We start from the raw sequence: 20,644 nt of genomic DNA, 5'->3' as shown, positions 1-20,644 counted from the left end.
CAGCCTTATCCTAAGGTATCCTTGATCAGAAGGAGCACATGGTCAAGTGAAGTATCAAATCAGCAACTGCAATCCAAATAGTATCTGAGCTGCAGTGATGAACTGATTAGAAGCTATGAGAATGCCCAGAAGGAGGCTTGGAGTCCGGGAAGACTTTCTGAGTAGCCAACTGAGTTGAATTTAAAAGCTGAGTATTTCACCAAGAGGTAAAGGAAGTATGTGTGTAAAAGCCTGGAGTCATGAGCAGCCACAGTCATGTAGAGAAACAGCAAAGGATAAGGGATCAAGTGAAGGCTATGGTGGAAGCCAAGGCTGCTCTTGGAACATTGTGTTGAAACTAGTATCAGCATCTACCCTCACTCAAGTCTGAGGCCTGGAAGTTCATCTAAGATTCTTCTACCTTTTCCTTCACACAAAATTTACCTTGTTTCCCCAAAGTTTTTCACTCCTTTTGCCTCCTCCACAGTTCTTCTGTTTCAGGTCTTTTCAATTCCTCCAGCTTCTTAAGACAATCTGTAATATCTATAACTGTCCCACATGCTCCTTGCTCTCCATTCTAGACTCTCAGTACAAGAGATCTGTTAGCAAAGAGTTTTCTGTCTTCCAAGTAATGATCCTAGATCTCCCTTTCTTCTATCTCCAAACTTTCATTAAAGTATTTTCTTTCTGTGGAAGAACTTAAGACATGTTGTTTTGTACTCTAGTGGTAGCTCAAAAAGACAGGAATTCACTTCTCCTGCTTTCTCTTCTATCTCCAAACTTTCATTAAAGTATTTTCTTTCTGTGGAAGAACTTAACACATGTTGTTTTGTACTCTAGTGGTAGCTCAAAAAGACAGGAATTCACTTCTCCTGCTTTCTCCATGTTCCTTCTCAGGCAGATGTGTTCACAGACCTATTCATGGAATACAGAAGACTGAATCCCATATCTACCTCAAACTACTACCTAGGAAAACATCTGTCTTAAACTTGGCCATTGCAATTCTCTGCCCCATGAATTCTGTCTTGTAATCCAGACTTCAGTATGTGACCTGTGACTGGCCATGAATGCTGCTGTGCAGGTGGATGGCCGCTGTATATGTGACCTGCATACTGGCCATGGATGCTGCTGTGCAGGTAGATGGCTGTTATACAAAGGAAAGCAGAGGAGCTAGGCTCACAAGTAGAAGGGTGGCTGGTTTGTCAGGGTGCTTGAGAGAAAAACAACATGTTTACTGCCTTATTAGTTATGAGTTTCTCATAATCCTTCATCCCATTTCACACCCAGAGTTTTAGGAGAACCACCAGAGTCTCATAGTAATCCCCATTTTATTTAAATTAGTACAGATAGGATTCCATTTCTTAGAATCAAGTTATATCTTTGCTATTTCTATCAAGGTCTTCTATTAGTAAGTTTCCAGAACTGACCCTAGCTTGTTCACCCTACACTTCTCAGGTGGTATAACACCTTACACGTATTTAAGGCTGTCTTCTGAACTAAATGTATCCACTAAAGAGGAATATAACGCTGGACTTGAGTAATTAGTAACAATTTCATATGCAGAAAAAGCTTAAGACTGTTCAGGGAAAAGATGCAGGCACAGGGAAGAAATTCAAAAGGAAGCCACGTTAGCTGATTGGGTTTTCAGGCACTGTTTATGTGGAAGCTGACCATACATTCCCACCCACTGCAACTACTACCTCATGCCGCTTGTCAAAGCCTGGCAAAGATGAGGAAGAAAACCTAGGCCACTGTAGCACATCATGTGCAGACTGGAAAACAGTGACCTCAGTTCCTAAAGATCAGTAACTGATAGCCAGAACAAAACGGCAAGGGACCACCAACAGCTCAACAGCTGCAGCCCTCAGCCTCCGGGCAACAGACGGCATCTGAGAACTTTATTATGAAAAGCTGTTGTGCTTTATTTTTTTTAAGTAAATTTTATCTTCTCAGAAAGAATTTTGATTTCACAGTTTTAGAAAATAGAATTTGAATGTCTTTATATTACAAATATAAACAGAAATCATAGATTTTCTTCTAAATATTCAAGCTTTACTTTAGAAGTTATATATAACACATGATTATCATTTTAGAATATTTTTTCTTTAGAATCAGTGAATATACTTGCTGTTTCCAAGGACTGAATCCCTTTGTGGCTGCTGCTGCTACACTAAACTTGAGTCAAGGGTTTCTGATGAGATAAGGGCTCAGCTGTGCATGAAAAATATATAAGGTCCTTCAGAAACTCACACCAGGAAGATTTCCTGACTACACCCTTAGACTTGAATACTTAGGAAATGGCCCAATCAAGCTTGCACAATGGGAAATGGTAGAAAGGCAGATAAAAGACAGCTGAATTTCCTGCTTTGACATGGCAGTCATCCCGTCACTGCCCAAGAGAGTATGCCAACACAAGGGCAGGTGGCACAACCGTCATCAGGCCTCTTGATTTGATGGTGAGAAATAGGCAAGTCTGTGAGAAGGGCTATTTGGAACTCAAGAGGTTAGATAACAAGTTAGGCTTTAAAAATGATGACCCTATAACCATGTACTAGCAGCAGACAAGAAAGCACAACAGTTCTCAAGCAGCTCTGAGGCCATGGAAATTACTCCAATCTTCACATAACTGCAAAAGGGGCATGGGATGATATTTCTTAAACTGTATCAGTATGACACATAGATGATGGATGGATAGATAGATAGATAGATAGATAGATAGATAGATAGATAGATAGATTTGTTTGTTTATTGAGACGGGGTCTCATTATATAGCCCTTGCTGGACTAAAACTCTATGCAGCTCAGGCTGGCCTGATCTCACAGGAATCCACCAGCCTCCATTTTCTCCATGCTGTGATTAAAGATGTGGGCCACCATGCCTGGTCTAATACCTAGGTTTCATTTCGTTTAGTTGACGAAGTACTAGGTACATACAAGTAGAATAAATCTAATAAAAGTATGAGATGGTAGCCAGTGGCCCAAAGATCATTCATTCACCATAGGCTCTGATAAGCACAGGACATCTTTAGGAGGATCTTAGACAAGTTGAATAACCATTAAACTGGACTACATGTAAATGTCCAAACATACTTCTCTACATTATGTACTTATATTTAATTTTCATGATGTAAAAACTAGACACCATTATAAAGAGTAAAAAATATAGCTAACACAATATTACTTTTCTTTCAAAATGAATACTAGCTATAAAAAGAAATAGGTATGGCATTATTGAGACAGCTAGGTTCAGCAGGTTCTTCAAACAAAATAAAATGGCAATTGTTGATAGTCTAAGGGGTAATTCTGTCTGCAATGTCATATATGAATCTTTGGCATTACTCAAATTGAAGACCATTATGAGCATCAATAAGCAAATATGTCTTCATGTTCATATAAAAGCAAAGAAGCCAGAAATTACCTGAATGGAACTTTTCATATTTTAACATGAGATCTGAAATAGAAGGCTGGCTATTCTGTTCAGTACAAGAACTTATCTACAGGATACATGTTCTAGTGATATTTATCATATAACAGGAAGAGGTTCAGAATATATATTTTATGCCAAAAGTAATGGTATTTGCCTGGTAATCAAGCAATCTATAGGTGACTGAAGGGCAATTTCTAAAAGTTCAGGACCAAACTGCACCAGTACCAAGGCTTTAGTAAAGAAGATAGACCTGAAGTGCATAAGCTGCTCACCTAAAACCCGCCCACACTGACTTCTTGCTGTGCCCTGCGGTTTTCTGTCAAAGAGCACCTACCCCAGGGCAAAGTTACAGTCCTCCTTCCAGTCTATGATGCGGCAGATGAATAGTGTGCTGGCATAATCTTTAGGCCGGGTCATGAAGTCCTGGGGACAGTCCTTGAGAGGTACATAAATTCTAGGCACTCGGTGGTCTGAAGGGGAAAACAGGGCGTATTTCTTAAACAGGTCACTGTTCTTATCAGCCAAGAGTTTGAGGATGCCAGTTGCTGCACGGGAATGCTTTTTCTCCAAGATGTAAACCACCTGAAAACACCAAAGACAAAGTCATTGTTTCTCTATGTGAAAATCAATCAGAAAGTCAACAGCATATTATCAGATTAACCAGATGGACCTAGCTGCACCGGGAGGTCACCATGAGGTGGCTCTCTATGATATTCTGTAACTAGGTGATCTATATGTAATTCGCAACAACTTAAGTATTAGATGTGGGGGAGAATCCAAGGGGAAAAAACCCTACGGACTAGATGGATAAATTACATGAAAATGCTTTAATAACCATGCCCTGTGTCTGGTAAAGGTGTGTGTAGCCCAGCAGGGTAGACAGCTCCAAGTTTCAGCTCCACATTATACTTTCCCACATTAATACCAGATATTACTGAACATAAAATTACTGTTCTCAATTAGGATATAACTTATATTTCCTTGCTAAAATCTCCTGTTTTCTTAAATATGTCCAAAGAATGTGTAATGTGTGGTGAAAATCTTTTTTTAATTGTTTTTATTGTTTTATTTTTCTCTGTTCCCCTCCCTATATTCCCCCTCCCCTTCTACCCTCTCCTATGATATCCATGCTTCCAATTTACTCTGGAGATCTTGTCTTTTTCTACTTCCCATGTAGATTTGGTCCATGTATGTCTGTCTCTCTTAGGGTCCTAATTATTGTCTAGATTCTCTGGGGTTGTGAACTGTAAACTGGTTTTTTTGTTTGTTTGTTTTGTTTTGCTTTATGTCTAAAAGCCATTTATGAGTGAGTACATATTGTTTTTGCCTTTCTGGGTCTGGGTTACCTCACTCAATATGAAGTTTTCTAGATGCATCCATTTGCCTGCAAATTTCAAGATGTCATTATTTCTTTCCACTGTGTAGTACTCCATTGTGGGAATATACCACATTTTCTTTATCTACCCTTCCGTTAAAGAGCATTTAGGTTGTTTCCAGGTTCTGGCTATAACAAATAATGCTTCTATGGACATAATTGAGCACATGTCCTTGTGGTATGATTGAGCATCCTTCGGGTATATACCCAACAGTAGTATTGCTGGGTCTTGAGGTAGGTTGTTTCCAGATTTTCTGAGAAATCACCATACCGATATCCAAAGTGGCTGTACCAGTTTGCACTCCCACCAGCAATGGAGGAATGTTCCCTTTACTCCACATCCTCTCCAGCACAAGCTGTCATCAGTTTTAGATCTTGGCCATTCTGATAGGTGTAAAATGGAATCTCAGAGTTGTTTTGATTTGCATTTCTCTGATGGCTAAGGATGTTGGCTAAGGATGTTCCTTAAGTATCTTTCAGTCATTTTCAATGCATCTGTTGAGAGTTCTCTGTTTAGGTCTGTACCCCATTTTCTTATTGGATTATTGCTCTTTTGATGACCAATTTCTTGAGTTCTTTGTATATTTTAAAGATCAGTCCTCTATCCGATCTGGGGTTGGTGAAGATCTTTTCCCATTCTGTAGGCTGCCTTGAGGAAAATATGAGCCTCACTTTGACCTAAGATCAGAATTGGAACTTACCTCTAGTTCCACCAAGGTTATTGTGCTTCTTCAAACAAAGGTCCCACGCAGATTTAGACCAGAGAGTTCTGCTCTCTCAAGGGTGTTGACAATAGTCAGAACTTGTATTCCAGGAATAGAGAAGTAAATATGTTTCAACCTCAAACAAAAGTCTGTGGATCCAACTAAGTTCCAGTTCCTTTAAGGAGAAAGCTTTGAATTCCACCCAGGGAGTGGTTTGCCTACAGAATACTTTGGTCTAGGGTGTGAGTGTGGTTTCTTTTGTTCTAGCAACAGACTGTTTAACCACAGAAGGATCCCACGACCTTCATTTGGTATGTTCATTTCCTTGTATCATGTTAATGCAGTTTTTTTTCTTACTCCTACCTTTTGGGGTCAGGGGTATTCAAAGCAGTTGGAAACTAAACGTGGGTGAATTCCAGTACTCACTGGAACTCCCTCCCAATACTAAGTTTCTCTGTTTTATTATTTTCTTTTGTGTCTTCATATTCTTTACTATATTTCTAAATCCCCATGCCTGGCGTGAGGTACTTTTGTTGAGGCTGGTCCCTGATAAAGGGCAGCCCATCGCGGGGCAGACTCCTACACTGCCATTTTGTCTTGTTGACCGTGTCCTTTGCTTTACAGAAGCTTCTCAGTTTCAGGAGGTACCATTTATTAATTGTTGCTCTCAGTGTCTGGGGTTATATTTAAGAAGTGGTCTCCTGTGCAAATGCATTCAATTGTACTTCCCACTTTATCTTCTATGAGGTTCAGTGTGGTTGGCTTTACATTGAGGTCTTTGACCCATTTGGACTTCAGTCTTGTGCATAGCGATAGATATGTATCTATTTTCAATCTTCTACATGCTGATATCCAGTTATGCCAGCACCATTTGTTGAAGATGTTTTCTTTTTTCCATTTTATATTTTTTGCTTCTTTGTCAAAAATCAGGTGTTCAAAGGTGTGTGGATTAGTATCCATATCTTTGATTTGATTCCATTGGTCCTCCTGTCTGTTTTATGCTGTGGTACTGTAGCTCTGTAGTAGAGTTTGAAGACAAGGACTGTGATGCCTCCAGAAGTTCCTTTATTATACAGGATTGTTTTGGCTATCCTAGGTTTTTTGCTTTTCCACGTGAAGCTGAGTATTGTTCTTTTGAGATCTTTGAAGAATTTCACTGGGATTTTGATGGGGATTGCATCAAATCTGTAGATTGCTTTTGGTAAGATTGCTATTTTACTTTGTTAATTATACCTACCAAGAGCATAGGAGATCTTTCCATTTTCTGGTGTCTTCTTCAATTTCTTTCTTCAAAGATTTAAAGTTCTTGTCATACAAGTCTTTCAGTTGTTTGCTTAGAGTTACTCCAAGACATTTCATGTTCTTTGTGGCTATCATAAAACATGTTTCTCTGATTTCTTTTGCATCCCATTTATCATCTGTGTAAAGAAGGGCTACTGATTTTTTTGACTTAATCATGTATCCTGCTAAATTACTGACGATGTTTATGAGCTGTAGAAGTTCCTTGACAGAACTTTTGGGATCTCTTATATAAACTATCTTATATAAACATCAGCAAATAATCCATTTGAGTCATAACATCTGTTAGTTCCCTTATTTCTCTGTTGAATTTTCTGATTGTCAGACCTTTCCAGTGGTGAGAGTGGAGTTAAAGACTCCCACTATTAGTGTGTGGGGCTTATTGTGTGATTTAAGCTTTAGTAGTGTTTCTTTTACATATAAGGGTGACCTTGTACTTGGGGCATAGATGTTCAGTATTGAGATTTTCTCTTGATGGATTTTTCCTGTGACTAATATGAAATGTCCTTTTTCTCCTTTGATTGATTTTAGTTTGAAGTCTATTTTGTAAGATATTAGGATAGCTACACCAGCTTGTTTCTTAGGTCCATTTGATTGGAAAACTTTTTCCCAACCCTTTACTCTGAGGCAATGTCTATCTTTGAGATTGAGGTATGTTTCTTGTATGTAGCAGAATGATGGATTCTGTTTTCATATCCAATCTGTAAGTGGTGTCTTTTTATAGGTGAGTTAAGTCCATTTATATTAAGAGATATTAATGACCAGTGATTGCTATTATTATTGCTATTATCCTGTCATTTTAGTTTTCATGGTTAGTGAAATTATTGTGTGTGGTTTTTCCCTTTTTAGAATCTGCTGCTGTGAGAGCATCTTTTTTTTCTTTTTTCTTTTTTTTTTTTTTTTTTTTTTTTGGTTTTTCGAGACAGGGTTTCTCTGTGGCTTTGGAGCCTGTCCTGGAACTAGCTCTGTAGACCAGGCTGGTCTCGAACTCACAGAGATCCGCCTGCCTCTGCCTCTCGAGTGCTGGGATTAAAGGCATGCGCCATCATTGCCCGGCTTGAGAGCATCTATTGTCTGTGTTTTTGTGGATGTAGCTAAATTTCTTGGGTTGGCGTTTTCTTCTAGTACTTTGTGTAGGGCTGGGTTTATGGCTAGGTATTGGTTAAATCTGGTTCTGTCATGGAATATCTTGTTTTGTCCATCTATGGTGACTGAAAGTTTCGCTGGGCATAGTAGTCTGGGTTGGCATCCATGATCTCTTAATATCTGTGTAGCACCTGACCAGGACCTTCTGGCTTTCATTGTTTCCATTGAGAAGTCAGGTGTAATTCTGATAGGTCTGTCTTTACATGTTACTTGGCCTTTTTTCTTTGCAGCTCTTAATATTCTCTTTTTATTCTGTATGTTTTGTGTTTTGATTATTATATAGCAAGGGGACTTTTTTTGATTCAGTCTATTTGGTATTCTGTAAGCTTCTTGTATCTTCATAGGCATATCTTTCTTTAGGTTGGGAAAGCTTTTTTCTATGATTTTGTTGAATCATTTTGTTTTCTGTGTTTTGAAGTGGACTTTTCTCCTTCTTCTATCTTTATTATTCTTAGGTTTGATCTTTTCATGATGCCTCATATTTCGTGAATATTTTGTTAAGTTTTTGTTACATTTAATGTTTTCTTTGACCAATGAATCTTATTTTCCTCTATCGTGTCTTCAAAGTTTGAGATTCTTTCTTCCATCTCTTGTATTCTGCTGTTTATGTTTGTATTTGTGGTTCCTGACCATTTTCCCATATTTTGAATTTCCAAAATTCCCTCGGTTTATGTTTTCTTTACTGACTGTATTTCAATTTTCATGTCTTGAATCATTGCTTTTACGTGTTTGATTGTTTTTTCTTGGTTTTCTTTAAGGGATTTGTTGGTATCTTCCAATTTTTTTGTTTGTCTTTTCCTCCATTTCTTTGAGAGAATTTTTCATTTCCTCTTTAAGGGCCTCAAACATTCTTCTAAAGCTATTTTTTTTAGGAGAATGTTAAAGTTATTTTCTTCTGCTTCACTGTATTGTGGTGCTCTAGTCTTGCCTGTTACAGAGCCACTAGTTTTTGGTGGTGCTGTATTGCTCTTTGTGGTGTTAAGTGTGTTCTTATCTTGTCTGACCATTTTTTCTCCTCTGAATAATGTAGTTGGGGCTGTGTCTCAGGTGATCACTCTTCCAGATGCCAGTGGATCCAAGGCTCACATGGTTGCTCCTCGTGGTGAATTCTAGACCATGGTTCCAGTCACCCCAGAGGTAGCTCGCCATTCTTAGAGGTCACTCGGTGCTCCCAGAAGGCTTTTGGGCCTCTTCCTACAGAGGTTGCTTGTTTATACCTGCTCCTGAGGAGTTCACTGGCTCAGGCTTGCCTCCACAGAGGTCAGAGGTCAGAGGTCGCTGGCTCAGGCCTGCTCCCATAAAGATCACCTGGCTTAAGTCTGTTCCCAAAGATGTCCCTGGCTCAGGCCTGTTCCTATGGAGGTAGCTGGCCTGGCTGTTGAAAATCTTTATTGGGCTCTTGTTGGACAACCCAGTATCTTGAGGCTGGTATCAGCTGAATATCTTTTCTCATTTAATATGATTGTTTTGACTCTTGGTATAGTACTTAAGGAGTCTCTATTGTATTTTAGACCTTTTGGCTATCACCTTAAGAGACCCTGAGTCCTACTCAAACCTCTCACAGACAGACCTAAATCTTATTGAATTTTTGCACAATTTAGTTTATTGGAACACTTCAGTTCTAACAATAACTCCGTTTTCAATAACATTTTGATATGTTTTGTTTATACAGTAACACTGAACTTTTGTTGCTGTCTACTACTTTTTTCTCTGAGGTAGAAGGGAATCTCCCAGGTTAGACCACCTGGAAGTATGAAAGGGCTATTTCCAGCTTTCAAGGACACAGTCTTCCTTTGGAGTATTTTATTACAGCAGTATCTTCCTCGCTGGGACTACCTGGCTGCTCAGCACCTCTAAGTACAAGAAAGGAATCCCCAGGTCATAGAGATCATAAGTCTATTGAGGAAGGGTCTTATAGGCCAATGGTCAAGTTCTCTAGATGAGGAGAAGGGAGATTTCCATGTCAAGCTACTTACTGGGATAAAACTCTTTTCACTGTGGTCTCCAGCACCTGGTACCTCTAAGTTAAAAGGGGGAATCTCCAGCCCTAGGAGAAAAGGCTTCCTGAGCCTAGTGCTTCTTGTCATGTGATCTCTTGAGTTGGAGCCAGTCAGACGCCTGCAGTCTCTTGGTAGGGAGAGAAATTAGGAGCCTGAGGTGAAAGGAGAGCCCTTGCCCCTAGCCATTTACTATCCAGGACTCCTAGCCAATTTCCTTTGCAAGTGCTGCCAGGATTGCCTGGTATTTCTGGAGAGTTTCATGTCAGACATGGAATCTCCCTGGCCCATCTCCTATTGTTGGGCTGGATTCAGAAGCACAGCATATGTCACCCTCTGACTGGGAGGCTGTGAGGTTCACTATTTACTTTCTTTATTTCTAGGGTTCCTAACAGGTTCATGTAAACGGAGACTGCTCATTCATTTCCCAACTGCCCAGTGATGTGGGAATGATTTCTTATTAATAAAGAAACTGCCTTGACCCATTTTATTGGATAGAAAATTAGGTAGGCGGAGTATACAGAAGAGAATTCTGGGAGAAAGAAGGTTAGAGGAAGAGTCGCCATGATTCTCCCTCTCCAGACAGACGCAGGTTAAGATCCTCTCTGGTAAGCCAGCTCATGGGCTACACAGAATATTAGAAATGGGTTAGAACAATATGTAAGAGCTAGCCAATAAGAAACTGGACCTAGCCGGGCCAGGCAGTGTTTGAAAGAATACAGTTTCCGTGTAATTATTTCGGACATAAGCTAGCCATGTGGGCGGCCGGGTGCCGGGGACGCAGCCCTGCCGCCGCTCCTAATTCAACAGCCCAGACACAGAAACTATATTAATTACAACAGTTTGGCCTATTAGCTCAGGTCTCTTGTTAGCTAACTTACATCTTAAATTAACCCATTTCTATTAACTTGTGTATCACTACCAGGCTGTGGACTACTAGAAAGGTTCTGAACATCTTTCTCCTTCGGCAGCTACATGGTGTCTCTCTGACTCTGCCCACTCTCTATATATCTCTTCCAGTCTGGCTATATTTTGCCCTGCCATAGGCCAAAGCAGCTTCAGAAGGACATCTCACATCAGGTTCATTCTCCCTTTCTAGCCTTCCTCTATATTCTTTCCCAGATTTATAGTTAAGTTTAGTAAGAGGAAAAAAACGAAGTTCATGCCATCACATCTGAACTGAAATCCCTTGATTTTTGACACTTCTAAAGAACAGAGAGCACCTGAGCATTACACATTATGTACACAATGTCAGTTGCCCTGGGAATGGCTTCAACTCCACATAATTTTGCACATACATGCTATTTTCCCTTATAACTTTGGACCCCATTCATTACGAAACATTATCCAAGAGAGAAGGAAAGAAATAAGCATGGGTAAAGGGTGGCAGGAAATTACAGACAAAAGTTTCATGAACAGAGGCTACCTCTACCCAGCTCTCACTACAATCATAGAAGACCATGGCCCAGTGCAGTCAGAGTTTAATTTTTCAAGAGAAGCAAAAAGTATAATTTTTACATAAATATTCTTTGTTTAATATAAACCATTACTGCATAGGTGAGACAAACAGGTATAGCTTTGCCACATGTATATTATGTATAATATATAAATATGTGTGAATATATACACATATATGTATATATACAACACATGGCTGATATGGAGTGATTTTTAGACAACCTTCATACCAAAAACACAGGAGACAACCAAAGAACTGTGAGAAAAGGAAGACAAACTGGATCCAGCACCCAGGCCACCCAGTCATGATAGCAATACCTACCTAGTATGTCTTAACAGAGTTATCCCTAAGAATGCTTAGTGAGATGAAGTTCCAGGTAACCCATGAGCAACAGCAGGATACATATAGTCTAACAATGTACAAATTCCTCATGTTGACAGACATGCTGGTTGGAGTGGTTATGTGATTCCCAGAGTGAACACTGATGGATGTCCTGGTACAGGCAGTCTCACACTATGGTTTTACTTTATCTCTTGTACTTACAGCATGTGTGCCACCAAGAGCAAGAGTCAACTATGTTTGCTCCTATACCCAAAATGCCACCAACATCCCAAATAATCGAATAAATACATACTCATATGCTTATAGTTACAAAAGTCCTATTCACTTGCCCTAATTTACGGGTTCTACTGACTTTCTGATTAACCGAGCAACTACAGTTCTGATGAGTATCCCAAGTGACAAGTAGAAAAAAACTTTAGGAAATGACCTTTGCTGATTTCTGCAGTGACTTATCAGGTAAGGTTCTCGTGTCCTGTGACTTGGGGGTGTTCTCATCTTTTGTAACTGGAGCACTGGAATCTTCTCTTCCTAAGTCAGAGAGAGAAAAAAAAAGGAACCAATTAGCTGCATATCCATTGGGTACACAGAGATCTTTAAACTCATATTAGAAAGTTTCTTGGAGGCCAAGTACTCCATACCATTTCTTTCACAAAAGAGGACTATGCATAGAAGTTGGGCCATTTGGATAAATCAAATCATGTTGCATCTGTGTTCACACTAAACACCCGGTCTCAGCAGGGTACATTTGATCTACTTAACATTACTAACATTCTAAACATCTAATTAACAATTAACAGGGGTCTATAATCAATTCACAGGGAGCTAAGAAAGACTTATACATCAAGACATTTCCAAGGCCCAAATAAAAACATAACTCCTTTTCATGACTGGCAGCCTCTTCTGGGCAGGTCTGGAAACCCTGCTCTGGTCTCAGACTCAGAATGATCAACTGTGTTTCTATCTCTGCTGAAATCCTCCCGCCAAGAAGGAAGTGGGTCCATGACTTCCTTCCATCACACCTGAAGACAACCTTTCCAGGTTCTCTATTCAAAAGGTCATCATGGGAAAAATAAACTTTGTTCAGAGTTACATTCAAATAATTTACATAGATGTTTTCAGTGCTGCAGGTGAGAACCACAGACATATAAATCATTAAAAATGAAACACACACTAAGTTGGAAAATTAATTTCCCTTAACATATTGGCAGCAATTAAGTCTCACTCCACTGAACAGTAAAGATGCCAGTTTAATGAAAGATAATGCACTGCTTAATCTGAAGTCATTTGTTAATTCATTTATTTGAGAGATATATTTATTGAGTACTTGGTATTGAAGATTCCATTTTTAGTAAGAGAAATATGTTCTAAAACCTCAAGAAACTTACATACACAAATGTAGAAATGGTCTTAGTAAGTAATCACTCTGTAAATATAAATGATAAATAGTGACAATTCTAAGGAAAACAGTCCTGAAAAGGGAAGGAAAGGGAAATATGATTTAGAGGTTAGGGAAAGGTTTGAAAAGAAATGACATCTATATCAAGACACAGGATGGCGTGTGCAGGAGTAGCAAAGGGTATGAGGAATGGCAAATGAAGAAGGTGTAGAAGCAGGAAGTTCTTCATATATGACCTTGACGATTGTCAAGGACCAGAAAGCAAATCAGAAGGCAGAGGCAAGAATGGGTTATGCATAGATGAGAATGAGGAACAACAGGAGTAAAATCAGGTGGGACCTTGCAGGACACGTGAGTCCTGAATTTAAGCCTGGAAACAACAGGAGTCTGGGTGCAAGGGTGGCACAGCTCAGGCAAGATCAGAGCAGATTGGGAGTGGGTAGAGAAAGACAAGTGAAGAGGTGCTGCAGAGTTCAGGTATGAAGACAGAGCTATGACACAGGCACTATAGAATTAAGATATATTTTGCAGTTGAACTGGTTGACCAATGGCAATTTTATATGAGAACTTTAGGGTCACTGCATATGAGCAGTGAAAGGTTATTTCCAGATTTATGACTTTGGCAGCCACGTTGGTGGGGGCATCTTTTAAAGTTTAGAGGAGGAGGTAAAATCTAGAGTTCTAATTTGGAGCTGGTCATACATGATGGCCACACCTGTGAGACCCTCAAGGGATGATGCTGAATAATCAGCTCAACACACAAGTCTACAATTTAAAATAAAATGCAAATACAACCATATCTTAGTAAAAAAAAATTATTCTGATAGGCCATTTCCTATACAAACAATTGGTCAACAAGTTTAATGATTCTTAACACTTTAAACACATATCAAAAACTTTTCAGGGCATGTAGACCACTTGCCTAGTATACAGGAGGTCCTAGGTTCAATACCCAGCACCACAATAATGATAAATAAAATGTGTGTTTAGGGGCTGGAAAGACTGTTAGTGGTTAAGGGTACTGTACTTCCTGCCCTTGCCAGAGGACCTAGGTTTGGTTCCCAGTCTTCATATGGTTGCTAAAAATATCTGTAGCTCCAGTTACTGAAGATCTAGCACCACCCTCTGCCCCTATGGGCACCAGGCACATTTGCACTACATACATATTAATAAGCAAAACATTCATATAAATTAAGAAACAAAAAGGCTAAGGCCTTGGTGGTGGTGTGTGTGTGGGGGGGGGTAATCGATCAGATTGAAAGTCAGCACATGATGTGGCAAATCTAAGTCCACTCCACTCTGAACAAAGGTGTCTAGTTAGGGTTTCTATTGCTGTGGTGAAACACTGACAGAAAAGCAGCCTGGGGAGGAAAGAATGTGTTTGGCTCACACTTCCACATTGCTTTCATTACTGAAGGAAGTCAGGATAGGAATCTGGAGGCAGAAGCTGATGGAGAGGTCAGGGAGGGCTGTTCCTTACTGGTTTGCTCCATGGTTTGCTCAGCCAGCTCTTATAGAACCCAGGACCAGCAGCCCAGGGATGGCATCACCCACCATGGGCTGGGCCTTCCTCCATTGATCACTAAATGAGAAAATGTCTTTCAGCTGCATCTCATGGAGGCATTTCCTCAACTGAGGCTCCTTCCTCTCTGATGACTCTAGTTTGTGTCAAGTTGACACACAAAAGCAGCCAGTGCAAGAGGGCAATAGAAATGAGTAATTTCCAAAAATTGTAATTAAAGATAATGCTCCCTGCATATTCTCAAAAGTCAATCAACTAGGAAACTTGACCTCATGAGCCCTTCCTCCCAGTGAAATGTAGAAATGACAACATGGGTCCTCACAGGAGTCAGGAATCATTCACTGTGAATATTCATTTCATCTGCTAAAAGCTTGTGGGACATAACATAATGAGCTGGTGATTATGCTAGGACTCAGCTCCTGCAAGGACAAAGGCTCAGGAGAGAGACAGTCCCTGGGGCACCAAATCCAAACCCAAGCAAGTCTCTCACTATCCTTAGCTAATGGAACTGCAATGCCAGAGAGTTTTCTCAGCATGTGCCTTTCCCCACATGTTAATCACCTCGCTGTATACACAGCAAAGCGGCACACTGGGTGGGGGCACTGTTATCCCATCTCATCAGAAGACCAGGGTGATGAAGGAGCAGAGCCAGAAAAGGACAGTATGTAGGCACTGGCTGTGGTGACCCATTCTCCATACAAGCAAGATCAGAGTAACACAAAAAAGGCCATAAAAATCCAAATCAAGGTACCGTTTAAGTCAGCAAAAGACCTGGCAGGCATTGAAAATTACTGTCTACATTCCCAGAGAACACCTGAGTCAGAAGGCAAAGCTGCAACAAGTATTGCAAGTACACGGCTTGGCAATTACAGGCAAGCAGTGTGTCCCTGGGTTATTGACAGAGCAGCTAACCTCAGATTTGAGGTAAGCTGCATAGGATCTGACTAGAGGGATAGACCTTGGGGGAAATTCCAGAAGGGAGAAGAAAGTGCAGAAGGATAAACTGAGCAGAGGAGGGCATTGTGTATCTGAGAGTAAGAACCAGACCAGGGAAGGCCTTATGTAACACTCCTAAGAGTTTTATTTTATACCTTAAAGATAGAAAGTCATTGAAAAATGTGAAGTTGATAAGACAGAATTTTATTACATTAAAATGTCAATGGTGAAGGGCAGTTATGGGAGAGCTGGCCCCAAAGGTGACCAGCTGGTGAGCTGAGGCTACCCCTCGCTGGCTATAGCACTCTGGAGAGTGGGCCCCACACCTCACCTGGGCAGCACAATAAGACTGGCCCTGATGGAGTGGGTAGGAGAGCTGGTCCTGAGGGCATGAGTATGGGAGAACTGGTCTTACACCTTGCTGGTAGTACAGTGATGTGGATGCAGGAAAGATGGTCCTGCCCTCCACCTGAGCAGCATGGTGGCCCTAGAGGTATGGATTCAGGACAGTTGGCCCCACCCCTCACTGGGGTGGGGCAAAAGAACTGGCCCTACCTCTCCCTGGCTGCGGCACTCAGGAAAGGAGACCCTGAATCTCTAAGGGGCAATAACCATAGAGCTGACCCTGGTAGCATGCAAACAGGAGAGCCAGCCCTGACCCTTGTTGGCTTTGACATGTGGATGACTTTGTCCCACCCCTTACCAGAGCAGTGCTGAAGATCTGGTCCCAAAGAGGTGAGAGTGGAAGAGCTGGTCCTGCCCGTTGTCAGCTACCACAGGCCGGAGAGCTGGCCCTCCCGCTCACATGAGCAAAGCAGAAGAGCTGGCCCTGGTGGTGTGGGTGCAGAAGAGCAGGTGGCATGACCAACTCAACTACTACACAGGCCCAGGGCTTTGAGTTGGCTCACCCCAACATTTATTCCACCAAAGAACTTCTGGAAAGCATGAAAGCATGGCCTTGCAGAACCAAAGCTGTAGGATCTCCATGGCAAAAGGCAACAACAGGAGAGGAGATGAGTCCCATCCAGGACCCAGTATTGATAGTGTAGCAAAAGCCAGACGCCTCGAACCAGTCCAATGACTCACTGCAACAAACATTTGCAAGGAAAGATATTTGGACAAAAGAGTGGGCTGGGTGACACACTGGGTGACCATAACACACTGCAGCTTCCACAGCAAAATGATTTTTGTTTTTGTTTGTTTCATCTTTATTTTTAATAATTTTTTAATTTTTATTTTGTTTTGGGGGGAGGTTGCAAGGGTGGAGGGAGAATATGAAAGGTTGGGGAGATGAGTGGTATTAGGAGCATGATATAAAATTCACAAAGCATCCCATTCAGTAGGCTGCCTTTTTGACTTATTGACTGTGTCCTTTACTTTACAGAAGTTTCTCAGGACGTCCCATTTATTTATTATTGCTCTCAAAGTCTATACTACTGGTGTTATGTTTAGGAAGTGATCTCCTGTGCCCATGCATTGAAGGCTACTTTCCACTTTCTCTTCTATCAAAGTTCAGTGAGGTCAGATTCATATTGAGGTCTTTAATCCATTTGGGACTTGAGTTTTGTGGATCTATTTGCATTCTTCTACATGTTGACATCCAGTTATGCCAGTACCATTTCTTGAAGATGCTTTCTTTTTTCCATTGTATAATTTCAGCTTCTTTGTCAAAAATCAAGTGTTCACAAGTGTGTGGATTAATATCCAGGTCTTCAATTTGATTCCATTGATCAACCTAACAAAAAGGCAGCCTGCTGAATGGAAAAATTTCTTCACCAACCCCACATCAGACAGAGGACTGATCTCTAAAATATATAAAGAACTCAATAAATTAAACATCAAAATTCCAAACAATCCAATTAAAATGGGGGTACAGAACTAAACAGAATTCTCAACAGAAGAATCTCAAATGGCTGAAAGACACTTAAGGAAATGTTCAACATCCTTATCCATCAGGGAAATGCAAATCAAAACAACTCTAAGATACCATCTTATACCAGTCAGAATGGTTAAGATCAAAAACACCAATAATAGCTTATGCTGGAGAGGATGTGCAGTAAGGGGAACACTCTTCCATTGCTGGTGGGAATGTAAACTTATACAACCACTCTGGAAATCAGTATGGTGGTTTCTCAGAAAGTGGGAATTAACCTATTCAGGATCCAGCAATACCACTCTTGGGCATATACCCAAAGGATGCTCAATCACACTACAATGACATTTGTTCAACTATGTTCATAGCAGCATTATTTGTAATAGCGAGAACCTGGAAACAACCTAGATGCCCCTCAACCAAAGAACGGATAAAGAAAAAGTGATACACAATGGAGTACTACTCAGTGGTAAAAAGCAATGACATCTTGAAATTTGCATGAAATGGATGGAAATAGAAAAAACCATCCCGAGTGAGGTAACCCAGGCCCAAAAAGATGAACATGGTATGTACTCATTCATAAGTGGATACTAGTTGTAAAGCAAAGGATAATGAGCCTAAAGTCCATGACAACAGGGCCTTGCCCTATAGTCAGACTGACAAATATCTTAAATGTCACCACTGTAGGCAAGCTCAGCAATCATTTCTCTGCAGGTCCTGCATATCCAGTTTATCAGGCAGTCCAGGCAATAGCAGTCTCCTGACCAAATGGCTAACAAACTCCATAAGGAGCCTCTTCGATGCCCATCTTCCTCTTGAAGTAGATTGGGGTTGCCAGGAGCAGATGTGTTTGTCATGAAAAGTCCTAGGTTCTTAAAACATTCTAAATGCCATATTCTGTAGTCTTTGAAAGCTTTGAAGAATGCTTATTCATCTGAAATACATCTCTGTACTTCTAGAAAATCTAACATGACGACAAGCTTGACTATTATGACTATTAACCTATATTTCTTAATCATACATTACATTTTTAAATGAGCTGCACAAACAATACCTTAATCAAAAGCAGAAATATATACACAGTATAACAAAATTGACCTTAAATTTGTATCAATAAACCAAGATCCATACCAATGCAAATCTCTACAGCATATCCCCCTTTAAATGTAAATAAACATTTATAGAATATGGGCATAGTTTTGTCCAAACTTCTTCCTGCTGTTTATTGGGCAAGGTAATTTTTTGAGGAGTGTTCAAGGAAACATTTCAGGGGTCTTGGTCCATCAAACCATATTAGTCTAGAAGCAATCCACAGATTGTCATCCTCTGTGGAAACAAAAAAAAGAACCTCTATTCCAAAGCAACATATCCGTAGACTCAAATTTTAAAGTCAAGATACCTTTATCTTGGTTTAGCTTAGCAATCTGTACAATGAAATGTCTCTCTATACACAGTTCCTTCACAGTCAAAAAATTCAAAGAAAACACAATAATATACACAATCCAGACTCTCTGTGTATTCTCCATCTTTACGTGGCTTATTTTTCTTTACTCCTTTTAATCTATGACTGTCTGTACTCTGCCTCTTTAAAGACTTTGTTTCATTTTTTAATAAACCTTTTTTTTATAACTCTATCCTCCTTTTCTTCTCTCTCCCAGGCCTCCCTACATTTATCCAACATTGTGACCCATTTAGAGTTCTTTTATGTCTGAATCTGTCCTTATTGTGTTACCTGTAATTCTTTACTGTCTTGAAGAGCTTTTAAAATGGTAAGCAGCTTGGTTGCAGCTGCTCTGGATGCTGACTCTGCCTCTCTCCACTTTTGAAATGGTAGAGGTACAATTACTGCCAGCTCTGGGGTCACCAGGTAGTAGCTGTGCTTAGCACTTTAACTATGAGAATGAGCGTGCAGCACATAAACCCTTTTTATCTAGTAATAGCTAAATCTGCAATGCAGAACACTGCGCAGCCTGGAAATCTCTGTGTATGGTGACGGGAATCCAGCATGCTCTCCTGCTTGTGCACACCTAGTAGACCTGATCCCGCCACCTTCCCAGGTAGGGAGCACTGAGCTGCGGGCATGGTCTCAGCTATTTTTCTCCCAAACCCAAGTGGGCACACAAACACCCAGGTCCACAAATGCCATTCAAATGCTCCATAGCCAGAGTTCATGCTGGCAGCATGGCCCAGGAAGCTGCCTTTTAAAACGTGCGCAGCTTTTTTTTTCTGCTAAGGCTGAATCAGGAAAACCTCTCTTAAAGGAGCCATGCCTCTGCTTGCTTCTAGCAAACAGAGCCCAGCCAAGAAAATATTGCTACCAAACCACGCTTAACTCTGTTCTTTTGTGTCTAGGATTCCTTTTTAGGTTTTTATGTGGATGTAGTTACCCATGTTGGTGCGCCAATCTGTTGGAGAAAGCCACTTGTTGGTTCCTGGCTACCCAGCTAGCTTAGCCCCAAAATAATCACACAGAAACCATGTTATTTAAAGCACTATTTGGCCTATTATCTCTAGCTTCTTATTGGCTAACCATTACATCTTAATTTAACCCTTCTCCATTGATCTGTGGAGGTCATGGCCTACCAGCAAAGTTTCAGTGCTTCTCTCTCTGGTGGTGGCTCCATGGCTTCTCTCTGACTCCACCTTCCTTTCTCCCAGCATTCAGCTTAGCTTTTCCCCGCCTACCTATATTCTGCCCTGCACAGGCCCAAAGTGGTCCTTTATTAACCAATGGTATTCACAGCATACAGAGGGGAATCCCACATCAGTAGAAATGTAATATTTTTTTAAAAGTCAGTGGTCAAACTAGCTTCTTTTAAGACTTAACCTTTGCTTTTAATTTTTATTGTTTCCTCCTTAGAATCAGCAATCTTAACTCTGTAATCTGGTATTTCACCTATTTCAGAATATCACAGCCAATTTCTTAAAGTCACTTGTTTGCCCTTTTTGTCTCATTTCCTGCTAGGATTCAAACTAAGCTTTAATTATATCTACTCTTTAGTTTTTAATTTTTCTCTGTGCTATACTCTGGATAACTTTTTCTTACCATCTTCCAATGTATTAATTGTCTCTTTATTCAATATGCTATTAGCTCTATCAAATTTTTCTCTTCAAACTAAATAAGAGAATTCTTTTCCTTATCCATTGAGGTTTTCTTGTTGTTGTTTCCTTTTTTCTTTTCTTTTTTTTT

The 20,644-nt window shown here is 40.3% G+C and overlaps 1 protein-coding gene across 4 annotated transcripts in view; it reads right to left on the bottom strand.

The window, feature by feature from the left end:
• Positions 1 to 20,644, bottom strand: part of Dis3l2 (DIS3 like 3'-5' exoribonuclease 2) — a 346,237-nt gene that overhangs the window by 188,750 nt on the left and 136,843 nt on the right. For all 4 annotated transcript variants that reach the window (XM_050123104.1, XM_050123107.1, XM_050123105.1 and 1 more), the window contains 2 exons: positions 12,155 to 12,255; positions 3,740 to 3,987 (listed from right to left, as the gene is read on the bottom strand). In XM_050123104.1, coding sequence (XP_049979061.1) covers positions 3,740 to 3,987; positions 12,155 to 12,255 — 349 coding nt within the window. The remainder of the gene's footprint in view (positions 1 to 3,739; positions 3,988 to 12,154; positions 12,256 to 20,644) is intronic.

Source organism: Alexandromys fortis, unplaced genomic scaffold (assembly GCF_014885135.2).
Source record: "Alexandromys fortis isolate MF-2015 unplaced genomic scaffold, M_Fortis_MF-2015_v1.1 scaffold_213, whole genome shotgun sequence".
Lineage (NCBI taxonomy): Eukaryota > Metazoa > Chordata > Mammalia > Rodentia > Cricetidae > Alexandromys > Alexandromys fortis.
Note: the sequence above shows the minus strand (reverse complement) of the source record. Positions and strands in the feature narration are given on the sequence as shown.